Source organism: Phycodurus eques, unplaced genomic scaffold (genome assembly GCF_024500275.1).
Source record: "Phycodurus eques isolate BA_2022a unplaced genomic scaffold, UOR_Pequ_1.1 contig_25, whole genome shotgun sequence".
Lineage (NCBI taxonomy): Eukaryota > Metazoa > Chordata > Actinopteri > Syngnathiformes > Syngnathidae > Phycodurus > Phycodurus eques.
The window spans coordinates 334,252-351,105 of NW_026904022.1; the positions used below are offsets into that span (position 1 = coordinate 334,252).

General features: G+C 45.7%; 1 protein-coding gene across 2 annotated transcripts in view; it reads right to left on the reverse strand.

Moving 5' to 3' along the window:
* The window catches only part of LOC133398182 (mitochondrial 10-formyltetrahydrofolate dehydrogenase-like), a 97,795-nt gene that overhangs the window by 66,322 nt on the left and 14,619 nt on the right, over positions 1 to 16,854 (reverse strand). Inside the window, exons 3-4 of one of the 2 annotated variants that reach the window (XM_061669762.1) lie at positions 6,590 to 6,824; positions 2,571 to 2,736 (exon numbers count right to left, since the gene is read on the reverse strand). The exons of the other annotated variant lie outside the window; for it this stretch is intronic. Of the exons in view, the coding sequence (XP_061525746.1) occupies positions 2,571 to 2,736; positions 6,590 to 6,824 (401 nt within the window). The remainder of the gene's footprint in view (positions 1 to 2,570; positions 2,737 to 6,589; positions 6,825 to 16,854) is intronic. 2 annotated transcript variants of the gene reach the window in all.

The window sequence follows — 16,854 nt, forward strand, 5'->3', positions numbered from 1 at the left end:
GGAGAGGTTCACCTCTTTGTGAACAAGTGCGTGAGAAAATAGTCGAACAGTTTAAGGACAATGTTCCTCAACGGACAATTGCAAAGAATTTAGGGATTTCATCATCTACGGTCCATAATATCATCAAAAGGTTCAGAGAATCTGGAGAAATCACTGCATGTAAGCAGAAAGGCCGAAAACCAACATTGAATGCCCGTGGAGACAGAAAGACATTGACGGCGCTGCATCAAAAACCGACATCCATGTGTAAAGGATATCACCACATGGGCTCAGGAACACTTCAGAAAACCAATGTCAGTAAATACAGTTCGGCGCTCCATCCGGAAGTGCAACTTGAAACTACTATGCAAAGCAAAAGCCATTTATCAACAACACCCCGAAACACTGCCGGCTTCTCTGGACCCGAGCTCACCTTAGATGGACTGATGCAAAAAAGTGTTCTGTGGTCAGAGGAGTCCACATTTCAAATTGTTTTTGGAAATTGTAGACGTCGTGTCCTCCGAGCTAAAAAGGAAAAGAACCATCGACTGTTATCGATGCAAAGTTCAAAAGCCAGCATCTGTGATGGTATGGGGCTGTGTTAGTGCCAATGGCATGGGTAACTTACACATCTGTGAAGGCACCATTCATGCTGAAAGGTAGATACAGGTTTTGGAGACACATATGTTGCCATCCAAGCCACATCTTTTTCATGGACACCCCTGATTATTTCAGCAAGACAATGCCAAACCACATTCTGCACGTTACAACAGCGTGGCTTCGTCGTAAAAGAGTGCGGGTACTCGACTGGCCTGCCTGCAGTCCAGACCTGTCTCCCATGAAAAATGTGTGGCGCATTATGAAGCGTAAACTAGGACAACGGAGACCCCAGACTGTTGAACAGCTGTAGCTGTATATCAAGCAAGAATGGGAAAGAATTCCACCTACAAAGCTTCAACAATTAGTGTCCTCAGTTCCCAAACGTTGATTGAATGCTGTTAAAAGAAAAGGTGATGTAACTCCGTGGTAAACATGACCCTGTGCCAGCTTTTTTGGAACGTGTTGCAGCCATAAAATTCTAAGTTCATGATTATTTGCTAAAAACAATAAAGTTAATCAGTTTGAACATTAGATAGCTTGTCTTTGTAGTGTATTCAATGAAATATAGGTTGAACATGATTTGCAAATGATTGTATTGTTTTTATTTATGTTTAACACAACGTCCCAACTTCATTGGAATTGGGGTTGCAGTTTTCATTCATTAATTCATCATCATCACCAACCTACTAGAGCACTACACTTTTCAACGTATACTTTTACTTGTGTTTCCAGTAACTGTCATCTGATTGGCCGACAGATGTAGGCGTTTCTTGAAGTGCAGTGACTTGTCACTTTCACAATCATGGCGCCAAAAGGCTGCCGCAAATGTTTGCCGTATTATGCATTACTGATATAATGCAAATCATTGTCATTTTAAACCTCACAGTATTTATTTTTGAGCAAATTTAGAAAAATAATTTTAAAATGAAATAAACTAAGAATGTGGGAAAGAAAATTGCATTAATTTGACTTATTCATAACTTATTCATTATTCATATAGATTTCTGCATACTTTCGCAGTACTAATACATACTTTTGACTCAGTTGGAGGGGAGAGTTCGGACTTTGACATTCAGGTGATGAAATACGTTCCTGATGGGAGAGCAAAACTCCTACAGTGAAGAAACGTCAGCTGGAGAAAGAAGAGGGGAGGCCTCCTCCTCATGGCCAAGTAGAGCAATATAAATGTGAGGAAGAGCCAAAAGACGAAGTCAGAAGAACGGTCAAAACCTGCTGTCAGAGCTTCATATGTTTCACGAGTTGGGACATCCTTCACAAGATCCAAAAGTGTCCAGTTGCCCATGGCTACAGGACAGAAGTGGGTTGGAACATATTATTCTATGAAGCGATGGATGTCTATGAACACACAATTATGTGCCCCTCACCTGCAATGCCCCTCCCTGACTAAGGCATTAAAGAACAAAGGCAACCATTGACAGGTAATTAGGGATATTAGATCAAAACCATCCCGTCAAGTGATGGACCTGTGGTAGAGATAGGGGGGTAATGTGAAATGACGGCTCTCTTACGTTTTACTTGGCTCTGTTGCCTAATGCTTGCTCATGTGTGGTTCAGTTGTTGTTGTTTTTTTAAAGTGCGAGGAGTGCGGTTTTAGTTCGAGTTCCATGCAAGTGTCCTGAGATAATGTCAGTTTTGAATTTCCATTTTTCTATGCTGCTTGTATTTATTAGGGTTCGGGGTCAGCTGGAACTTATCCTAGCTGACTTTGGGCAGGAGGCGGGGCACGCCCTGGACTGGTAGCCAATCGATAGTAGGGTACATTTAAACAAACTACATTTCCCTATCACACCTATGGACAATTTAGAGCCTTCAATTAGCCAAACAGTAGTAGAGTACCCGGATGGAACTCATGTAAGCAATAAATCTTTTATAGGGCGGGTAGCTTCAAATGGCGGACCTCGGTCCTGAATCAGGCTTTTGTCAACTTGACAGCGGGAACAGAATGACCACGATGACCTTTTAATGGTTACCATTGCCTTGATGCCTTCTGGAAAGAGGAAACGGTTGTAGAGTGTATCCACAGTGTCATTGGGTTCAACAACACACTCCCGCTGCAGCAGGATTGGTCCGGTATCCAGACCATCATCAGCCCAAAATACTGTGAAGCCAGCTTTCTTATCACCATGGATCAAGGACCTGATGATATAAAGAGAAATACCCAAAAAATAAAACAAACTGCTCTTTAAAACTGATTGATTGAGAGGTTGGCTTCTCTTTTTTTGGTATACTTTTTATAGTTTACTTTTATACTGTTCCTTTGACTCGTTGGTTTAATTTTAGTTGTTGTGTTTTCAAGCACCATTCTTACGGTATGTAAATTAGAAACCGTTTTAGTTAATGACTTCAAGCAAGATACCAACATTTTAGCTTATTTTCCATGGCATTGTAGTGACTTGTCTTGCCAAGGGTCTACTACCGTTAGAATATTTTAAACTGGACTCCATACCTGTGCTTTCTCTGAACATGGGGTCGTGTTTACGATGGTCTCGAACTCTGATGTTTGTGGTTACTAATGGGGGCCAAACTAGATTGCGAATTTTTGCCCCTTTGAACAACACAAGTAACTTTTTTTGATACATTTTTAATTTGATTATTTTACATTTAAGGCCTAGAAGCATTTTTCATTTGAATATTTAGTGTAATTATGACTTTGCTACTTCATTAGTAAAGTTTACTGATTGAGACTAAGGTCTATTCCGATTTATATATGAAATCAGATTTAAGAAACATCTAAACAGTAATTCTAGGAGCTAAGTCACCCATGACAAACCGGTCTGAGGTGAGGGACCAGACAAATCAAGGCTCAAAGACACCCTGATGATGACCACAAACAATGGACTCAATTTTCCCTTGCCAGGACGTGGGTCACCGAGGCCCCCCTCTGGAGTTAGGCCTGGAGGTGGGGTTCAAAGGAGAGTCCCTGGTGGCCGGGCCTGCACCCATGGGGCCCAAAAGGGTAACGTGGGTCCCCCTTCCCATGGGCTCACCACATGTGGGAAGGCCCATAGGGGTCAGGTGCAGTGTGAGCAACGGGGTGGCTGAAGGCAGGGACCTGGGCGATCTGATCCCCGGCTACAGAAGCTGGCTCTAGGGATGTGCAACGTCACCTCTCTGGCAGGAAAGGATCCCGAGCTGGTGTGTGAGATCCAGAAGTTCCGAACAGATATAGTCAGGCTCGTCTCCACTCGCGGCTTGGGCTGTGGTACCAGTCATCTCGAGAGGGTTTGGACTCTCTTCCACTCTGGAGTTGCCCACGGTGAGAGGCGGCGAGAGGTGTTGGTATACTTATTGCCCCCCCGGCTCGGCACCTGTACGTTGGGGTTCACCCCGGTGGACAAGAGGGCAGCCTCCCTCTGCCTTTGGTTGGGGGGACGGGTCCTGACTGTTGTTTGGCCCTGTGCACCAAACAGCAGTTGACCCACCCACCCTTTTTGGAGTCCTCTGAGGGCGTGCTGGAGAGCGCTCCTGCTGGGGAATCCATCGTTCTGCTGGGGGACTTGAATGCACATAGGTGGGCAATGACAATGAGACATGGAAGGGCGTATTTGGGAGGAATCACCCCCCCCCCCCACACCAAGGAATCACCCCCTCCCCCAATCAGAACTTGAGCAGTGTTCTGTTATTGGGCTTCTGTGCTCATCACGGATTGTCCATAACAAACACCATGTGGCGTCACTTGGCACCAGGACACCCAAGGCCGCAGTTCAATGATCGACTTTGTGGTCCTGTCATTGGACTTGTGGCCGCATGCCGAGGGCGCTCGAGTGTAGAGAGGGGCGGAGCTGTCAGCTGATCAACACCCATTGGTCCCGGTTCCAGTCGGTTCTCGATGCCTTTGGTGGTAGTGGGGGGGTGGGGGGGGTTGGAGTTTTACACACATTTGCACCCTTCCTCGATGTGCCGGATAAGCAACTCCATACACCAGTTCACTCACATGCGTGTGATATCGTGTTCATTCGTGCATGTCCTCACTGGGTGTCACCCTCTCACCCCTCAATCTACAAATAACTGTTGTAATGTTACTTGTGTTCAAATATCTAGAATCTGCAACATCGTGTGGACATCGGGGACAATGTCTCTGGATTGGCAGACTGGGGTGGTGGTCCCCCCTTTTAAGAAGGGGAACCAGAGGGTGGGTTTCAACTACAGGCGGATCACACTCCTTGCCGGAGAGGAGGGTCCGTCGGGAAGTCGACTCTTGGATTCAGGAGGAGCAGTGTGGCTTTCGTCCTGGCTGTGAAACAGTGGACCAAATCTACACCCTCGGCAGGGTCCTCAAGGGTGCATGGGAGTTTGTCCAACCAGCCTGTATGTGTTTTGTGGACTTGGAGAAGGCGTTCGAACATGTCCTTCGGAGAGTCGTGTGTGGGGGTTCTTCGGGAGTATGGGGTACTGAACTGCTTTTCAGTCCCTGTACGACCGGTGTCAGAGTTTGGTTCGCATTGCCGGCAGTATGTCAGATTCATTTCTGGTGAGGTTTGGACTCCGCCAAGGCTGCCCTTTGTCACCGATTCTTTTCATAACTTTTATGGACATAATTTCGTGACGCACCGGAGGGGTAGAGAGGGTACAGTTTGGTGGCCTCAGTATTGCATCTCTGCTTTTTGCAGACGATGTGGTTCTGTTGGCTTCATCAAACTGTGATCTCCAACTCTCACTGGAGCGGTTCGCAGCCAAGTGTGCAGCGGTTGGGATGAAAAGCAGCACCTCCAAATCTGAGACCATGGTCCTTAGTTGGAAAAGCGTAGAGCGCCCTCTCTGGGTTTAAGTATCCTGGGGTCTTGTTCACGAGTGAGGGAAGAATGGAACGGGAGATTGACAGGCGGATCAGTGCAGCGTCAGGAGTGATGCAGACTTTGTACCTGTCCGTTGTGGTGAAGAAGGAGCAAAGCTGAAAAGCGAAGCTCTCAATTAAACGGTTGATCTACGATCCTACCCTCACCTGTGGTCACGAGATGCGGTTCATGACCAAAAGAACAAAATCCCAGATACAAGCAGCCGAAATGAGTTTCCTCCGCAGGGTGTCTGGGCTTTCCCTGAGAGATAGGGTGAGAAGCTTAGTCATCTGGCAGGGACTCAGAGTCGAGCCACTGCTCCTCCGCATTGAGGGGAGCCAGATGAGGTGGCTCGGGCATCTGAATAGGATGCCTCCTGGGCGCCTCCCTGGTGAGGTGTTCCGGGCACATCCCACCAGGCGGAGACTCCGGTGACGACCCGGGACACGCTGGAGACGATGTCTCCCAGCTGGCCTGGGAACACCTCCGGATCCCCCCGGAAGAGCTGGATGAAGTGGCTGGGGAGAGGGAGGTCTGGGCTTCCCTGCTAAAGCCATTAGTAGAGGTCGACCCGACCTCAGATAAGTGGAAGAAAATGGATCGATGGATGAAAACTATTTTTGTCAATGTACTGATCAGACGGTCAGTTACTTCTGATATCCTTCAAACTGGGCGCCGTTAAAACGAGGCTCCAGTGTATACACGGTATTTTTCAGCATGAGATCGTGCATGCATGGTCTTACATGAATATTATTTTTACAGCAGAAGGCTGGGTTGTTGTTTTGATATCATAGCAGGAAGTAGAAACTCGATATATCATAGTAGCATGCCATTTGTCTTCAAACTTAGTCTTCATGTACATTTGAGGCCGGCCACTGCAAATATTACTCCTCGTGAGCCTTGTTTCGGGGGTCAGCCCTGGGAGGATAAAGCACTGATCATTTGAGTTACCCTATTTGATTAGATTATTTTGACTGTTTTTTTTTTCCTTAAATTCATATCGGAAAAAAGGCATTTGTTGACCTTTTTTAGACACGCACGCACACACACACACTCACCCTTTTTGTAATATTTTACATCTCGTATTTGTGTCTTTGTTACATGATTCATTGGTTGAAAAGGATGCAGGAAGAAAAGACTCCGAGATCGAGTGCACCGACATTACGTGAAAAGGGTCATCTACAACCACCCAATCGTCCCGAGCGACTCCTTACCAGTTGATGGCTGAGGCTCCTCTGTGCAGGGGAAGGATGGAGGGGTGGTAAATGATGGAGCCATGCTTGGGATAATCAATGATATTCATGGGGATGAACTGAGAGCAGAAAGGCATAACATTGATCTCAGCATCCACTGCCATGTAGGCCTCGACGACCTCTGGGATGGGCTTTCCTTTAACTCGCCACCGTGGGAACTTGAACACTGGTGTACCATCCTTCTCTGCTGCTAAGGCTGAAAAAGCAATGTGAGGAAGAGATTGCCTTTTCAAATTTATCAATGACTTCTTGCACGTGTATTTTACTTTCGTGTAGAAAATAGTAACAATAAAAAATATTTTGCCAGATGAAAATGTATCACATTATCTGCTTCTTATGGTCAGAAGACAATAGAATGCATTATAATTACAACGACACCTTAGTATCTTGACTTACGAGTGCTTGAATGTACAGTATGTAGTTTTTCAAGTTATGAGCCACTGCTCGGTCAGATTTTTGTAAAAATTTGAGATACGAGCACACTTCAGATATGACGCCAGCCAAGTGGAACAGTTACACTTCCAGCCATTTATTGAAGAGTACAGTACCACAAAAATACAAATTTACAATGCAAGCAGCAACAGTAGGCCAAAACTCAAGTCCAGACGCTAACACAAAGACTGAAGGCCTTGGCACGCAATACGAAAACGAACACGCATTGAACGTCGAGAGTCAATAGGTGATTATAAAATTCAGGTTCCTTCAAATGCCGTGTGACGGTACGTAATGTGGACGTTTGCTGCTGCAGCACCACTGCATTAGATGGGCCCGTATTAAAAAATGCAGCACAGCCAAAAGGAGAGGTGGCGGTGAGTAATATTTCGAGTTTGGTGAATTCGTGTCGTAAACGGTATGGAGAACATGGACGAAATCAAAACAAATCCCAGTGTCCAGAGCTCTGAGACACAAGACAAATAAATATACCATGAGATGGGAAAGAAGACAGAACAGTCGATCTCCACCGTGTTGAATACACCCGGTCGGTTGAAAGCAGCAGAATGTGTGATTTTAGCATTTTATATAGCATAGCCACAAATGCTTTTGTATCACGTCTCCGCCTTCTCCTTCTCCTCATAAGTAAAGCCGAGGCTTTACATCCAAAGTAGTGCGAAGAGTCATCAGGCGGCACTTTGCGACCAGTGCCAAATATGCTTGCACTGGGCCACCATCGTCCATGCCCTGCAGTGAACGCCGCAAAAAATAAAAACAGGTGCAGTGTGAAAATGCCGATGTTCCTGATGTGTTCCTCTGGGCCACACCCCTTAAAGGCACAAATATAACATTATATTGCGACTCTGTGTATCCCGGCATGCAGTAATTATACTTTATTTTTTTACATTCTCTTCATGTTTTATTTGTGCTATGAAAGAATGGTGCGTCGATTATGTTCATTCGTGATTTTGCTTGATAAAGTAAATCTCGAATAATAATTTTGGCATTTGAATGAGAAATAATCAAAGTACGCATTTTATTTTGACAAGAACTGCAATGCGCCAAAGCCGCGTAACTTCCTTTGTTTTCCTCCTCCACAATTTTCACTTCCTGTGCATGCGCAGTGTTGGATCACGGAGGCCCCGAGACGATAATCTCTTCGGAACAAAGCGTCCAATGACAACGTGGATTACTCATTTTTAGGCACAGAGACCATTTAAAACAGCCAATGGCCACGAAGCCAACGATGCAGTGAGGGATCTTGGTTATAGTAGGCCATTTCAAATGCAAAAGAAGCTCTTTGGCAACAAACCTTTCCGTAGGGGTGGGGGAAGGGGGTTGGGGGGGGGGGGGGGGGGTGGGGGGGGGCGTTGAAGGTGAGGTGTAACAGTTATTGAAACGTGCCCAGAAACAAAAGCAAAAGCAGGGTTTACATTGAGACTTTTTCGTCATTCCGATTGAAATCACTCCAATTTAAGATCTCTCGTCAACAGTTTCATTGTGACGTGAGCTATTCAGATTGGGAACATTGGGGACAGCCGTGTGATATGTCCACATCCAGGGACGTACGAGGACCAAAATTCAGCACAGTAATTTGAGATGGAGAGACCCCCGGCGTGACCGAGTTTAATTCCAACCAATGAGTGGTGACCGTGATTATAGGTTTCATCATATTTGTACTCTGCAGAATACAACTGCCTACCCAGTACAGCAGCCAGACACCCTGCATTTCTACCTGTCTGGTTATTGCTGCTTCCTGTTCCATTCTCTTCCTTCTCCCCTTATAAGACCACCAACATCTTCTTCCTCCTCCTTCTCAATGCCACCATGACTGGGGTCACCTAGTCCCTCAATAAGACCTCTGCGAGTGACCTTCATCCCCTCATGCTGTTGCTGCTGATAATAACAATCCTAAGAATAAGAAGAATTATGTTACAGGGCTGTGAAATTTTTTGTGGTCTTCAGAGATGTGAAGCAACTGTAACCTCTCTTGACTCTCTCTCTTTGCAAAGATATTACGATTACAAAAGACAAGATTGTTTCCTGATTTAATTTCCAAAACAAACTTGTTGTCAGAAGTGGAACCTCAGGATTGACTCTCAAACGAGGGACCGGACGGAGACCGATCATCCAAGTCTTGCCCCTTACCCGAGGCATTTGGACGGGGGGACTGGCCGGCCCCTGAACAACTGACTGTCACCTCGAGATCCTCAAGGTAAAGAACTACGGTAAAATAATTCAACCATTTCTGATTTCACATGGCGGAAAGTAATGTACTGTGTTTGAAGCAATCTTGCCTTTGTAATAAGAGGTAATTGGTCATTTCTCTCTCCACATTCCATTGGGAAAGTCTGAGACCTTAGGTCCGGATTAAAGGCTAGGTTAAAGTCCTGGATTAAAGTCCTGAAGTTCAAATCCGACGGGGGTTAGGGGTTTGGGTCCCCAGGTTCAACAGTTTGGGGTTCGGCTCCCCAGGTTCGACAGTTAGGAGTTTAGGTCCTCAGGTTAGAGTCCGACAATCAGGGGTAAGGGTCCCCAACAATTAAGAAGACGTTTGAATGTTGTAGAAAAAGAAGCGATTCCGATAACAGGTGAAATGGGCATTGGGGAGAGCAAGAAAAAAAAAAAAGAGTACGGACAAATCACCAGTGTACACGTCGCCTATTATTTGAGGAGAATATGGTGAGAGGTCTGTGAATTGCGTGGAGATGTGGATAAATGAATGTGGTTCCCCAGCAACAGGGAGCCTGAGTACAAAACAGTTACAACGACTAAAGAAATAGGTTGAGGGAAAAAGAAAGTTGTTTGAGAAAGAGCAAAGAATTAAAGTCAAGGATTTGGAACTTGGAGGGAAAAATGTCAAATGTCTGTAAATGTGGTTGACTGTTAGATTTAGATGTGAACAGGGACAGAACTTTTCTGAGAAAAACTACATGAAGTGCAAGTTACTGATAACTGTGTATTGCCTGTGGTCTAATCTGTCTGAGTTGGCCTAGGGGAGGATGTCAGGTTGCGGTCGCGAGCTGGGTGGCCGGCGGGAGCTGATTGGTCGACACAAGGTAGAAGGTTGACGGGAACAGGTGGACACAATACTGTAACTAAATGAGCACACAAGAAATTCCCAATTGCCACCCTGCCCCTGCGCAGATCGACGTGATTTTATTTGTCAAGACGGAGGGCTGTCGTCTATTTAGCAGAGTAGTTGGGATTGACGTCACCACTGATTACGTCAAGATAGAGCGCTGCGCAGCTCCATTCCGATTCACGGTTTACATGACGGAAATTTACGACTGATCTGTTTGTTGGGCCGGGCCCGCAGAAGTCTTGCCTCGTACTTCACACACTCACACGATACAAATTTCACACATTGGGCACATTCACAACTCATTCAATGTCCCCTGGAGGGATGCACGAGGCATGATGGGGCTGACGCCGGGTCGGGTCCCGGCACATCAGTGCTGGTCTGCAGTCTGGTCGCCCCCCTTCTCTGCCCTGCCGGTCCTTGAGTTTTAATGCATCATGCACCCGTCAGTGGGGGGAGGGCAATGTCGGGCTGGGGAGGATGCTGCACTCCGGTCCGCTCTCTGGCCCGTCATGGCCTTCCACTGCAGATTTTTAATGCACCACCAATTCACACATCCTGTAGGGGAGCTGGTTGGCCTGGGTGGGGGTGACGGTTGTGGGTCATCATTGCCCCGTGATCGTCTCGCCCCACCCCCACCAGTCTCCCCCATGCACCCCACCACACACGATGACGGTACAGGGATAACGGTTGCCAGTCGGGGACATGGTAACCATAGTGATAGGGTGGTGGTGGGTCTTCCCATTTCTCTTGGCTGGACTCCTGGGCCTGCCCCGCCCCTTCGGCTGCCAGGCCGCGGGGAGATGCTGTACCCCCGTCCCCCACCTTGGATCCCCGCCTTCTTCTCCCCTCTCTCTCTCTCTCTCTCTCGCGCACGCTCTCGTCCGTCATTGCTCGCAGCTGCATAGGATGCGCTCGCTTTTGGCGGACTGTGACCTTTTTTTGGGTGGCAGCTGCCTCCTGCGTTGGGCTCTGTTGGTGGTTGAGGCCCACATGTTTGCCGGGGGTGGTAGAGGTGGTGGCAGCGGTGTGGCGTGATGGGTGAGGGGCACTGGGCGTGTGGGGTGGTGGTCTGGAATCCGTGCCCCTCCCTTTGGGACTTCAGTGGGGCTGGGGGACCGCCCTGGGTCCTGGGGAGTGGGTGGCGTCCCCCTGGCTGAGTCCCCCGTGGGATGGATTTGCTGGCTTGGCCCCCTCCTTGCGGCTGGAGGGGGCCGGGCTCAGCCAACCTCAATGTGCCGACTCAGCAACTCCGTACACACGTATGGTGTTCATTAACAAATACGTTCCAAGGACACGCTGTAATAGGCTTGAAGTTTTTTAGTTTATGCTGGGACAACTAACAACATTACAAGTTGTATTACGATATCAACTCGCAGGTCCTTAGAGGTGTTTTGACACGATAAAAGCACCCACCACACCACTCATGAGTAGCACTGCCTTGCTCATTTCCCACATCCTGTCCTGTCCTGCACGTCTCTGTCCTCTCTCATGTTGTCCTATTAGTTATTTGTTGCATGACCTTACAGGGTGTCGCCCCCCCCCAATCCACAAATAAGAACACAATTTGACTATTGTAACGTTACTTGTGGTCAAATAGCTAGACTAACGATTGTATTGTTCTGCTGTGGTTCGCACCCTCATTCACCTTGTCCATTCTGTCCGTCTGTCCGTCCCCTAAAGGCCTTTTATGTGCGGCTGCATTTTCAATAAACATTTGAAGAATTCCATCCATCCATTTACCACACCACTTATTCTCACTAGGGTCACGGGCGTGCTGGAGCCTATCCCACCTAACTGCGGGCGGGAGGAGGGGTACACCCTGAACTGGTCGCCAGCCAATCGCATGACACATATAAACAAACAACCATTAGCAAGTTCCTAGATTGGCAAGCCACTGTCTAACCTTACATAAAATGGAAAACGAGTGGGAAGTCATTTGTTATCATACAGTCCACAGTGAAGGCGCAGTAAATGAAAGTGAAATGCACGGCTTCACTGTTGCGTCGCTATTTTTGTTATTTTACTCACTAAAAAGTGTGATTGTTGTTACGTGCTTATTTCCACAATATCAACAGAGTTATACTTCCATGTCAAGCGCACAATGCATTGTGGGTTAATTATTTACTCAGGAGCGGGTCAGTTGAAAAGCGACATGATAAGAAGGGGGAAGGACTGACTGTGTGTGGCTGTTCGGACCATACCCACTGAAGAACTTATCTTCAATATTATTTTCTTAGAAAAGTGTGAGCTTTCAACGTTGTCCGGAGTGCTTTGGTGAAGCCAGAGTGCTGGTTTAACCCATGATGCGCGGCTGCCAATAGTCACTCACACAGCTAGTTAAACAGCTACCACATTACTGGTAACCTTTTATTGCTCAGTGACTGTTTTTTTTATGTTTTTATGTCTCAAAAGGATTCGTTGTTGTTGTACTAGAGCGGCTCCAACTTCCGGAGACAAATTCCTTGTGTGTTTTTGAGTCTGTGCGTACCCGCGTGGGTGACGGTGGAAGGAAGTGAAAAGCAGTAAGCTATCAAAAAGTCTTGAATCAGAATCCTAGTAGCCACGTTTGTCAAAAACACACAAGGAATTTGTCTCCAGTTGTTGGAGCCACTTTAGTAAGACAATAGACAGCCATTTTAACAAAAAAATACTTTGAGACATGAAAACATAAAAAGACACAATGGAGAGTCACTTCGCCTCTAGCAATTTAATGGCAAGGGGGAAGAAGCTGTTGAAATGTCTGCTTTTTTAGTTTGCATTGATCGATAGCGCCTACCTGAGGGAAGGAGCTGGAAGAGGTGGTGACCAGGATGTGGAGTGTCCAAGAAGATTTTGCATGCTCTTGTCTTAGTTCTGGTGGCGAGCAACTCCTCAAGCGTGGGTAGGGGGGTACCAATGATTTTTCCGGCAGTCCTGATTGTCCGTTGCAGTCAGAGTTTGTCCTGTTTTGTGGCAGCACCAAACCAGGCTGTGATGTATGAACACAGGACTGATTCGATGACTGCTGTGTAGAACTGCCTCAACAGCTCCCATGGTAGGTTGTGCTTCCTCAGGAGCGGCAGGAAGTACACCCTCTGCTGGGCCATTTTGATGCCCCTCCCACTGTCCAACTGCCATGTGTCAACCATTAAGACCTTTCAGTTAGTGGGAATTACAGTTTCTCAGGACATGAAGTGGGCGGCCAACATCAATTCATTTGCGGAAGCAAGGCCTGCCACAGAAGCTGTTGAGACAGTCCTGTACACCAGTCACTGAATCAGTCTGCAATGGACAGTTAGGACTGCTGATCAGTACTCCACTACTCACTCTGCTGCAAGAACCAAGACAAGGTCATGGAAAATTCTCTTCTCTCTCTCACCATATCCTGGTCACCACCATTTCTAACTCCTTCCCTCAGGTAGGCGCGATCAAAAAATGCATGCTAAAACCAGCAAACATTCCAATAGCTTCTTCCCCCTTGCCAGTAGAAATAGTGACCGCTTTCCATTATTTTGCCAATTTTCCACCTCTCAGAATCAGAATCATCTTTATTTGCCAAATACGTCCAAAAAACACACAAGGAATTTGTCTCCGGTAGTTGGAACCGCTCTTGTACGACAACAGACAGTCAATTGATAGAGAACAGTTTGAGACATAAAGACATTGACAAAAAACTGTCACTGAGCAATAAAGGGTTGCTAGTTATCTGGTAATGCCGGTACAGTCTTTTTTTTTTTTTTGATAATTGTGCAAAAAGATTCAGAGTTCTCTAGCACTAAGAGCAGTTCGAATGACTAATATTACAATATTCCAGTGCAATGACCATTGTGCAAAGGGCGCCGAGACTTCAAGCGAGGAGTGCTTTAGTCTCTGTTGTGACATTATTACAGTATTCATTTTTGTAGCGTTATCACACTGCGTTATTTGCATAACTGTTGTTAAGCAGTATCACCCCACGATGAGACAATTTCAAGTGCTTGAGGACTATTTGTACCATTTCCACAGCTTTTGTCTATCAGAATTACCGCACTACTGTGTTACTTTAAATTGCTTGACCCCTCTGCATCATTTACACAATTGTCATTGTATCATTCTTGGTACTTGGGTACTGAGTCATTGAGCATTGTATTTTTAAAAGGTGCTGAAATGTGGCTACCATGGTTAATCGGTAAGCCTGTAATTATTCAGTTACAACCCCAATTCCAATGAAGTTGGGATGTTAAGCATAAAACCAGTACAATGATTTGCAAATCATGTTCAACCTATATTTCATTGAATACACTACAAAGACAAGATATTTCATGTTCAAACTGATAAACTTCATTGTTTTTAAGCAAATAATCATGAACTTGGAATTTTATGGCTGCAACACGTTCCCAAAAAGCTGGGACAGGTGGCAAAAAAGACTGAGAAAGTTGAGGAATTCTCATCAAACACCTGTTAACATCACACAGGTGAACAGGCTCATTGGGAACAGGTGGGGGCCATGATTGGCTAGAAAAAAAGGAGGTTCCCTGAATTGCTCAGTCATTCACAAGCAAAGATGGGGCGAGGTTCAACTCTTTGTGAACAAGAGCGTGAGAAAATAGTCCAACAGTTGAAGGACAATGTTCCTCAATGTACAATTGCAAGGAATTTAGGGATTTCATCATCCACGGTCCATAATATCATCAAAAGGTTCAGAGAATCTGGAGAAATCACTGCATATAAGCGGCAAGGCCGAAAACCAACATTGAATGCCCGTGACCTTCGATCCCTCAGGCGGCAGTGCATCAAAAACCGACATCAATGTGTAAAAGATATCACCAAATGGGCTCAGGAACACTTCAGAAAACCAATGTCAGTAAATACAGTTTCGGCACTACATCCGTAAGTGCAACTTGAAAATCTACTATGCAAAGCACAAGCCAAATTGTGGACATCGTGTCCTCCGGGCCAAAGAGGAAAAGAACCATCTGGACTGTTATGGACACAAAGTTCAAAAGCCAGCATCTGTAATGGTATGGGGCTGTGTTAGTGCCAATGGCATGGGTAACGTACACGTCTGTGAAGGCACCATTCATGCTGAGAGGGACATACAGGTTTTGGAGAAACATATGCTGCCTTCCAAGCAACGTCTTTTTCGTGGACGCCCCTGCTTATTTCAGCAAGACAATGCCAAACCACATTCTGCACGTGTTACAACAGCGTGGCTTCGTCGTAAAAGAGTGCGGGTACTAGACTGGCCTGCGTGCAGTCCAGACCTGTCTCCCATTCAAAATGTGTGGCGCATTATGAAGCGTAAAATACGACAACGCAGACCCCGGACTGTTGAACAGCTGAAGCTGTATATCAAGCAAGAATGGGAAAGAATTCCACCTACAAAGCTTCAACAATTAGTGTCCTCAGTTCCCAAACGTTTATTGCATGTTGTTAAACGAAAAGGTGATTTAACACAGTGGTAAACATGAGCCTGTGCCATCTTTTTTGGAAGGTGTTTCAGCCATAAATTTCTAAATTAAGGATTATTTGCTAAAAACAATCAAGTTTATCAGTTTGAGAATTAAATATCTTGTCTGAACACGTCCATCCTGCTAACACCAAAGAGCTGCTATGCCAAATTTGTATGAAGTCGCAACAAAAAGCGACAACTCAACATAAACCTCAAAGTGACAAAATCGATTTAAAACACAACCATCCCGCCCAATTTCTTGAAGCGGGAACAGAAAACGCAGGCGGCCTCCATTTCCCATCAGCTTGCAATTAAGGACAAAGCAAATATAAGAGTGACAGGACGTGGCGGACCCGCACTGATACAGTAAAGCGTTACTTGCGAAAGAGCTGCAGCCATTCTACATGTTGAGAAAGCAGCATTTAAAGAAATGCTGCAGACTTATGACAGGCAGTACGAATCTTGATGCAAAACAGATTTGATGTACCTACTTGTGCTGTTATGTTTTTACTGTACACTTTTTCTTCACCAAATTAGAGCGTGTTCGTCAGTATATTGCCGGTTCAGGCATTAATCACTCTATACCTCTGTGCCAAATCTCTAATATTTGTTTAATTGCAATTTTTATGGGCGGCACGGTCAAAGACACTCCAGTCTGTGCAGTCGAAACAGCTTTGAAGTTCTATATTTGCTTCATTGGTCCACTTTTTCACTGTTTTCACCGTAGGCTTCGCGCATTTAAGTTCTTGCCTGTACGTCGGTATTAAGTGAATTAAGCAGTGATCAGACAAGCCCAGTGCTGCACGAGGTTTGGCACGGTATGCGTTATTTAGCGTAGTATCGCAAAATGTCTAAAATGTTATTTTCCCTGGTAGGACAGTCGATGTGCTGCTTGTATTTAGTTCGTGGTTGAGTTTAGAAGTATTACAAGATGAGTAATAAAATACAGCAAAGTAGTCTCAAACACAAGAATCAATCAAGATAAAAGTAGATTAAGCCAATCCAGTACAAAGAATATGTCTGTTTAAAAAGATCCGTTTTGGGTCATGATTTGAATGTGATAAGAGAGTCCGAGTTCCTAATGTCAGGTGGAAGAGTGTTTGCCTGTGGACCTAATGTTGCAAAGTTGGGAGTCTGCAGTGAATAACAAACTGAGTTAGGTGCACTGTTTACAGAAACCTGGTTTTCTTCTCATGATAATAAAGGAGAAAAGACTACATCGCCTCTGTAATTTGCTCTTCATTATAAGATTATTATGGATTATTCTTGCGTAGTTACACTCACAGCAATATTTAGTCC